General features: G+C 31.5%; 1 protein-coding gene across 2 annotated transcripts; it reads right to left on the bottom strand.

Annotated features, from left to right (window-relative positions):
* Positions 1–5,688: 5,688 nt before the first annotated feature.
* On the bottom strand, positions 5,689–7,456 carry LOC129287555 (protein NRT1/ PTR FAMILY 5.10-like). Of its 2 annotated transcripts, XM_054923759.1 has the most exons (4): positions 7,348–7,456; positions 7,017–7,240; positions 5,916–6,901; positions 5,799–5,820 (listed from the first exon to the last, which is right to left on the bottom strand). In XM_054923759.1, the coding sequence occupies exons 2-4, from the start codon at positions 7,218–7,220 to the stop codon at positions 5,814–5,816; spliced, it is 1,197 nt and encodes a 398-aa protein (XP_054779734.1). In that variant the 5' UTR covers positions 7,221–7,240; positions 7,348–7,456; the 3' UTR covers positions 5,799–5,813. The 2 variants fall into 2 exon arrangements, with proteins under 2 accessions (XP_054779733.1, XP_054779734.1); XM_054923758.1 differs by having other exon boundaries at positions 5,689–6,901.
* Between the last annotated feature and the right edge of the window lie 2,418 nt (positions 7,457–9,874).

Raw genomic sequence — 9,874 nt, 5'->3', positions numbered from 1 at the left:
GAGATTTCTTAGCCCTTACCTGCTACTTTTTCAATTCACTTAAATTTATTTAAGGTGTAGCACTGTCTCCATCAATGAGATCCTAAAGATTTTGACTTTAAAGGTAGATCTCAACTATCTTACTTGATAATTCTCATTGTTTAGCTTCTCCACCAAACAAGCATTCAACATCATGTTTGCCAAGGCAATCTTGGTAGTGCCCTAAACTTATACCAAGCTGATTTAGTCCTTGATCAATCTACTTCACAGTCCTAAATTGTGTACTAATAGAATCTCAAGCAAATCTAGACTCCCAAAGCAACTCTACCAACCACTCTCGAGTCTTGAGCAACCCAGTTGCACCTCAATAACTCTTGCTCTGACCTAACTTTGATACTTAATGTTGGGATTTGAGCATAGAGGGAGAGAGGGACTTAACTAAAACTACAATTTTATTACCCACTCAAATTACAACTTACACAAACATTTATAACTTCTCTCCTAATTCTCCCTTACTCCCTTTCTCACCTTACTTTTTCTTCCTAACATTCTACAAGCTACACCCACACACTACTTTTCTCTCACTCATGTCACACACCTTTCTTTTCTTTATTGCTTGCTTCACTCTCTCCTTTCTTCACACTATGTACTTTCTACACAATACAATATTCACAAACACTCATGACTTTTCTTCAATTCTCATACCCTCTTTCCTCCTTCTCAACACTCTTACTAACGCCACACTTACACACTTCACTTTTTCATACTTTACTTTGTCTCCATTACTTCACTATGCTCTTTCTCTTCTCTTCTCTACCCTCAACTCATTAGCCAAGTACTCCTATTTATGTATTACATAAGTTGGTGATTGTTTTTGTCCAGCGAGTTCTGAAAACTTTCTTCATTGCCATTATCTTACTTCAATTAAAGTCTCCAAACTTTTCTTGATTTCCACTGCGATAGATTATTTGTCCATTAATATAAAAAATTCTAGAGGGGGAGAGAGAGAGAGAGAGTTTGTCGGTGATATTTTAACATCATTCCTTTCTTTTTGTTAGCCCTAGATAACCAAAATATCAATATGGTGATTTCATTTGCAGTGCTCTTTATTACAATCATGACAGAAAACTGAACCTCCTTCCCCTTTATTGTTAAAGGCTCTATTTTAGTACCCTATTCCTGATAGAAAATGTTACCAATAGCTAAGACTAAACTATATGCAATGCAGCTAAACATTAAAAGCCACTTCACGTTTCTTACTCGTTTTACAACTGTGGTGGCATCTTTGTGAATTGAATGACCCAGAAGGATAGTACTGTTGGAGGCAATAAGGAACAGGAGACTAGATGGTATGGTGACCATAAGTAAAACTAGCAAAACTTGAGGCCACTTTAGGCATGCCAAAATAACTACAGTGACTCTAACAATCCAAGCACTCTGAAGCCATGTGTTATTGTAAATTTTAACTCTTGTCTTCTCATCTCTACTCAGGCTAGTTCTTTCAGCGTAGGTTTGACATAAATCATATATGCTCAAGAAATGACCTTCGTGTCTGGTTTCATGCTCATCAGATCTCCTAATAAACAATTTAGACTATCCAGATTTTTAATCTAGGCAATCTATATTTATTTTTTTATTTTATATTTATAAAAATAAAAATTATAAATTTTAATAAATCTACCCTATTATCAAGTTGGACAATATATATTTAATTTAGATGGTCTAATTTAATATTAAATATTTTTATAATTTTTATAAATTAATTGTCTAGATATACTCTGTACAGTTTTGATTTAAAAATTTCAAGTTGTAGCTTCTTCTTAATTTTTCAAAGTGACAATTTGAAGATTATTTTTATTTTTATTTTTTAATATTATATTTACTAAAATAAAAAATTATAAAAATTATAAAAAAATTTAATATTAAATCTAGACAATCAACTTATGAAAGTTATAAAAACTTTAATATTAAATTAGATCATTTAAATTAAATTTATATTGTTTGGGTTGATAATAAGATGAATTTATTAAAATTTTGTAATTTTTATAATGAATATAAAATAAAATCTAAAAATTTAGACCGTTCATATGCCCACAACGAATTCAAACACCTTGAGAACTAGGTTGGCTCCTCCCTTCCCTAATGCAAAAAGACAAGATACCCCTTAGAAAAGAGGCTCGTCCTTCTCTTGGTGTTCAGGTTCCCGTCTGGCATAAGACCATAAGGCCCTGTTTGATACGCAAGCCTCAATTTAGAGGAGTTGATATTGGGATTAGTAGTGAGAATGAGACTTTAAAATCATATTTGGTATGAGGTAATACTTATAGAGAATAATTACCTTTATTTTATTTTACAATTAAATATAAAGTATGATAAGACCATACTACCCTTAAAATAAAAAAAAATGGAACACCTTCTCAAAAAACCATGACAGCACAAGCTCATCTTCTCCATGCCTTCGCGACTGTGCATCTTTTGAGAAAGGGAGATCGAGTTTGGACCTGTGAGAGAAGGAGATGAAAGTGATTGTGAGATCTAAACGATAGTGGCTATGAGATCGATGATGGAGAAGGAAGCGATGGTTGTGAGATCTAAAGGTCAGCGGTTGCGAGATCAGAGAAGGAAAACATAATGACAGTTGCAAGATCCAGAGGCTGTGGTTGCGAGATTGGAGAAGGAGAAGATGTTCGTTGGCTGGTGGCTGCAAGATCGGAGAAGACGAAGGTGGAAGGCCAAACGTGTAAAAAGAGAGAGGGTATTTTGGTCTAAAAAATCAATCCCAAGTTTAAATTTTCAATACCACCTCCCCTATGGGTTTCATTAATCCCATTTATATGGGTTTCATCAGACCCAAGGATTAAAGAATTCATCATATCAAATATTATATCTGTGGGTTTTTTCAATATTAGTCCCAGTTCCAACCTCTTAATGCCTGATACCAAACATAGCCTAAAATTATTGGTCCCTAACGAGACATAACAAATACTCCTTGCTTTAAAAATATAAATTTTTAATTGAAACTCACTTTTAATAAAATAATTATTTATTTTTAAATTAATTCTATCTTTTTATATTATTCTTATTTAATGAAATATTTTATTATAAAATAAATATAAAGTGATTTATTCAATAGAAATATTTTTAAAATAATTATGATTATATCTTAAAAAAATTAAAAAAAATTATATTTTTTAATATTTAATCCTTCAAAAAATACTTTGTATTTTTTAATGGATGGATTATAATTTAATTTAGTCATAAAAATTTTTATTATTTTATAATTTTTATCTGTGAATTTTCCTGAATTATTTATTTAGTTCTTAAATTTTAACTCAAAACAATTAAGTGTAAAAGATTTTTGATTTAAAAAAATTTAATTTTTATAATTCCTTAAAATAATTTAGTATGCTCTAAGAATTGAATTTTATTCAAAATTCAAAAACTAAATCGCTAACTAAAAGAAAATTTAGAGACTAAAAAATATATTATTTATTGTGTTATTTTTTTTGGTTATTATCATTATTATAGAGCATAATATTTTTATATTAAAATATAAAATCATAATTTTGATAAGATGATTAATATATTTAATATATACATATACTCATATGATTTTTTTTGGTCAAACATATGAATTTATTATTTGATGACAAATTAAGGATACCCAAATCTAATTTATAAAGTGAAGCATATTTTTTATGATAGAGAGGGTTAGATTTTTTTATATTAAGTATACTTAAGAATAGTATATTTCATTAAAATAACTTAAATTATTTGGTTAGATATTTTTTAAATTTATATATTTATGATCTATTTTTTTTATTTTTATATATAAGACTTTTTCTATGTTTTAATATTCTCTCTAATACTTTTTTTCTTTTTTATTTTCTTCTTCTTCTTATTTGGACTTGTATTTTTTCTTTTTAGTTTTAGAGTTCTCAGATCTATTTAATTTTTTTTTCTTTTCTTCTCCTTCTCCTTTTCCTATTTTTAATTTCTTGTTTTTTTATCTTTTTGTTCTTTCATTTTTTTCCTCTATTTTTTTCTTCAATTGAATGGCTCACAATGCCATATTAGATTTATTATATTAAGTACATTTAAGAATAATATATTCTATCAAAATAGCTTAGATCATTTAATTAAATACTTTTGAATTTATATATTTATGATCTACTTTTATGTTTTAACAGTGAGGCGTTTGACCCGATCAAGCTTGGAAACTTCGCGCTTTAGATTATCTCTTATGATCGACTTGAACAAGAAATTAATCCACAAGATTATTAGGTAATTAAAGTCAGGTTTTCACAGTTAATTTAATCTCATGAATTGGTCGGGTCAAAAAGAAAGAAAGAAAGAAAATATCATGAATTTGACTGTGTACCGTTACCTCCAATCACAAAACGTGCTCACCAATGCTACACTGTTAACGTTAGTGACTCACGCTAGCAATGGCATTCAATAAGCTTGGCGCGGTTTCCACAAGATGACCAATTATTTTATATATGGATCATTTAATTCATCTAATGTCAAGCTGTCAACTTACGAGTCCACGAAATACGTTCCCCCTTAAATATTCCCACCTACTCAGCTACGTACCCGCCATCACGTCACTGTCACAAAAATGATTTTTTGTAAAAGTTAAAAAATACTTTTTATATTGATTCATAAGATGATGTTGTTTGAGGAGAGTAAACAATTTATTTTCTATATTAATTATTTATTATAATTAATATAAAAAATTATTTAATTTTTTTAAAAATAAATTAATATCTCACATTTTATATTAGTTATTGTTACAACCGATGTAGAAAATTAATTTTTTACATTTGTTATTGTTATAATTAATCTAAAAAGTGATTTTTATATATTTTTATATACTACCGCATCTCTATACATAAAAATAGGTGAAGAGGATCTGTGATTTCGAGTGAGGAAAATAGTGAAGATTAAAAAAAAAAATCCCATTTATGAGTGAGAAATCATGAGAAATGATGTTTATGTGGAAGGAGAAAAATAATGCAGAAATTTAAAAAATTTTTTACATTGATTCTTTAGAAAATTGATGTAAAAAGTATATCAGTTGTAATTATAATCGACATAAAAAAGTAATTAATTTTAAAAATTTTAGGAAATTAATGTAAAAAGTAATTTTTTTTACATTTTTTACTTCGGTTCTCTAATCTTAAGAAACTGATGTATAAAGTCTTTTCAACATTGCTTCCTTAAAGGACTGATATAAAAAGTTTAACACACAAGTTAATACTTACAAGATTGTCATCATTTTGATTTTTTACATCGTTAGCTTGTCAATTAATGTGAAAAATCTCATGTGAAAAGTCAAATCTGTAATAGTGTACACTAGTTTGAGCCGCTAAATTCGTTTTAATTTTTGTGCTTTTTTTGGTTAAACAGAGGGCTTATGTATGTTTTGTATCTCAGTTCATCAGAAAATAGCTTTTAAGGAATCTAATTCGATGATGGCCACATTCACATTATCTATCGGTCTACCCGGATCGCGGTCGTCGCCTATTATCGTTAGATAACATGTGGCAACGTCCCACCAATAAACAGCATCCTTATTTATTAAGGTATTAATTAATTTCTGCTTTTCTGAAAATTCAAAATCGTCGATAACTGATATGCAAATATTGACAAAGTATATATATACATATATATATATATATATATAAAAACACACACACACACAATCTTAGTTAAACTACCCAAACTACTCAACATTCTCTGTAAAGAGATACACGTACGTATGTACAGATGCCCAAGTTTCCTTAAATCATGTCCACTCAACAAGATCCCTAGCAATGCCATTACTACCTTCATTTTCTGCATCATCCGACACAACTTTGACATACAAGAAAGCAGCGTTAACTTAAATGAAGAGGAACGCACAAGACAATACCGCCAACATTAAATAGTACCTGTCCAAATGGCTTTGGTCTTTGTCAAAGTTGTGGAACCAGCTTCTCACAATCACAATACAAGGAATGCCCAAGAACTTCCCAAAGCATGAAACAATGTCTTTCGAAAGCTTTCCAGGATTCCTCAATCTCTGATTCTCATCATCATCATCACTTCCAACCAATTCCTCTAACCCACTCTGGGCCAGCCCTTCCACGAGTCCTAAGAGAACATATTGAGGACTCAACCATGCCACGCTAGTCTTGTTGGGATCCTTATCATTCACCACTTTCTTCCTCTCAATCTCGACTTTCCATGCTATAACACAGCATATCACGGCACATACCATTCCCCCACCAATTCTCACTAGCGTCATTCCTTTGTTTTCATTAGCCCCACATAACCAAAATATCAGTATGGTGATTTCATTCACAGCACTCTTTATTACAATCATGAAAGAAAATCGAACCTCCTTCCCCTTTATCATCAGAGGCTCCATTTTAGTACCTTGTTCTTGAAAGAAAATGTTACCAGTAGCCAAGACTAAGCTGTATGCGATGCAGCTAAACATCAAAAGCCACTTCACGTGTCTCACTCGTTTTGGGACTGTGGCAGCATCTTTGTGAACAGAATGACCCATAGGTCCAGTACCGCTGGAGCCGAAAAGGAACAGGAGACCGGATGAGATGGTGACTATAAGTGACACTTCCAAAACTTGAGGCCACTTAAGTCCCAAAAAGCCAAAGATAGCTACGTTGGCTCCGACAATCCAAGCGCTCTGAAGCCATATGTTTTTGTATATTTTAGCTCTTGTTGTCTCCTCTCTGTTCAGGCTAGTTCTTTCAGCGTAGCTTTTACTTAAATCATGCTCAAGAAATGACTTGAGAACTAGATCAGCTCCTCCCTTTCCTACGGCGAAAAGACAGGATACCACTAAGAAAAGAGGCACGTTCTTCTCTTGATGTTCGGGTTTCTGTCTGGAATAGGACCATAAAATTACTACTCCCTGACAAGACATAACATATATAATTTTGGTCATCGTCATCGCATCCTGAGTCACTTGATAAAAAAGATGTAACACAAGAAAGCGTGGATATATATATATATATATATATACTTACTGTAATGTATGAACCTGTGGAGAAGACAATGGTATAAAAACGACGACCAGATCTTTCACCGGTGAAGCGAGCAAGAACTATAGCTGCGAAGGAAGCGAGACCTTCTTGTACACAAACGAGCATGGCTGCTTCCGCCAGATGAGTTTTCATCGCAACCTTCGCGTAGAAGGTTACAATGATAGAGAGACATGCGTACTCCACCATGTTGTGGCTTGCAGCCAAACCTGCATATATAAAGAACAAGGAATAAATTAAACTAATGAATTTAAATTATGACAGCGGGGGTGTATTTTGATTTTGGTCGCAAGTCTCAGGTTTCAAGTGATTTTACCCAGCTAAAGCAAGCACGAGGAGTGAAAAGCAAGTGATCATGATACCATCCATGTGTAGCTTGGGCTCTAGAGGATCGTTCAGAAATGATTTCCATTATGCACTACTATTTCCGACTATCTTAGTACTCTTAGACACTATATATAATTTATTTATATTAAATGACCAAGTTGATGCTGCAATGCTTGTGAGATTTTTTGTTTCCCAAAGTCCTCGAAGATATTTGTGTTGTACATATCTCATTTGTCGATCGCATTCAATTCACATAGAGGATTGAATATATCTCATCATATACAGAACATATTTGTGTTACTCAATGCTTGGCGAGTCAATGCTTGGATCAGATATTTGCTAGGGCCTAGGTTTGAGTGGTTCCCACACCAGATGATCCCCACCCACTTTGTAATTTGTAAACATCTTCATCTAACCTTAAAACACCTACCCTTAACAGTGAAGACAAAATATCTACATTTCTATTCGTAAATCATACATCTTTTAAAAGCTTTTTATGCCCGTATTTTATAAAATTTATGAAGCATTAATATATGATCTTATGATCGTTCACTTGATATGAAAGTTATTATTGAGCAATATATGATGAAGAGGGGGATTGAGAGAGATTATCAAGTTAGAATTTGCATTTAATTAAGGTACTGTTTTGATTAGTGAATTTGGATTTGAATTTTGAATTTAAAATCTCACATACCAAATCTTAAATTTGAAATCTACATATTTCAAACTGATACACATATAAGTAAATCTAAATTCATAAATTTTTAAATGCCCAAATAAGTGATTTGGCTCAAACCTCTAAGTCTTAAATCCAAATGTATCCTAACATAGTAGGTATATTTGTAAGAAGATATGATAATTTTAAGATAATAAATAATTTTAATTGATTTTCTTGAATTGTATGAGTTTGTTAACTGTGACTTATAAAATAAGAATGGATGAAGCATGAATTATTAGAGCTGGTAAAAAGGGCCGGTCCTTGAAGGGCTCGGGCTTAAAAGGGCCAGTCCTTTTAAGCTCGAGTTCCTTTTAGGATCCTGATATTTGAAGCCCGGCCCTTGACATAGCAGGCTCAGAGCCGGCCCTACGAGCTTTAGGCCCTTTTAATTATTTTTATTTTTTTTAAAATTTTTTAATCAAATAAAAAATTACTTCATTTTAATATAATACTCAATCAAGAAAAGTACAAAAAAAAACTAACTAAATAACATCTAAATAAACTAAAAACACAAATAAAATAATAGCAATGTAATAAGCAATGGATCGGCTAAGCCGACAAACACCCAATCAAAATTAGAAGAGTAAATGTTGAACTGAATGAATCATTATCATGGATCTAAATGAATTAGGGGATTTAAGGTTGTATTTTTTTTAGAAAATAGTAGCTAAGGATTTCTATATAAAATTTATATAAATTAAGAATCAATTGTTGTCAAAACCTGAATGAAAAACAAGCTACAATGAACTATTATTAATTTAAAATGAGTTATTATTAAAATCTAAATGAATACTTATTGATAAAGGCTAACTCGAATCCACAAGTATCTACTCGAATTTTGACAACAAGTGATCCTTGATTAATATAATTTTTGATTAGTGATTCTTCATTGCTATTTTTCCTTCTTTTTTTTTTTGCCTTCCATCTTTAGTAAATATGGGCTAATATGTGATGTGGAATAAGATTTAGTTTAATTTTTTTTACATCAAAAAAGAGTGAAAATTATGAAAATTAATTAAAAAAATGCATATGCGGGCTTAAATGGGCTGGCCCTCGGCCTTGCAGGGCCGGCCCTTTTAAGCCTTAAATTAAACGGGCTTAAACGGGCCGGCCCGTTTAAGCCCGATTTACCATTTTGCAGTTCTATTTACAAGCCCGGCCCTACTCTTATACAGGTTTAAACGGGCTAGCCCGACGGGCTCGGTCTATTTTTCCAACTCTATGAATTATACATAAACGAACAAGAAGTCAGTGGAGGATATGTCTGTCATGTTATAGGGACAAAAGAATAACAAGTTAGTGGTGGAAGACTTCAAAAGATTGGATTATGAGAAATTCCAACAACTAAGCTTACGGGTCCTTTTTTTTTATTTTATATTAATTATTAAACTTAATTTTATTCAATATAAAATTTATCACATTGGTTCAAGTCTGCTCATACTTGAATAATTTAATAAAATTTATCACAGTAATTTTATCTTTATGTTTAAGCTGCATAGTTCATATAGAGACAAAAGAATAACAAGATATATAGTGAGTTCATATTTCAAAAGATTTCAAAACGCTACTAGAGTGAAGTTGCATTGTTCACCCAGATACCAGATCATATAGCACCAACATCAAACATTAGACACTTATTAACGTTGATTGGGCCCTTATCATCTTTATCATCTCACTGAAAAATAAAATGTAAACGCAATTTCACAATGTGGGCCGAAGCCTTTATGACCCAAACAAATTCTCCAGCCTCATCTGAGTTATGACGCCCCCTTGGTTTTATAAAGAGGTCAATATTCAT

Source organism: Prosopis cineraria, unplaced genomic scaffold (genome assembly GCF_029017545.1).
Source record: "Prosopis cineraria cultivar Desert tree isolate PC_DT_omini unplaced genomic scaffold, ASM2901754v1 PC12, whole genome shotgun sequence".
Classification (NCBI taxonomy): Eukaryota; Viridiplantae; Streptophyta; class Magnoliopsida; order Fabales; family Fabaceae; genus Prosopis; species Prosopis cineraria.
The sequence above is the reverse complement of the archived record's forward strand: the minus strand, read 5'-3'. Positions and strand labels throughout refer to the sequence as shown.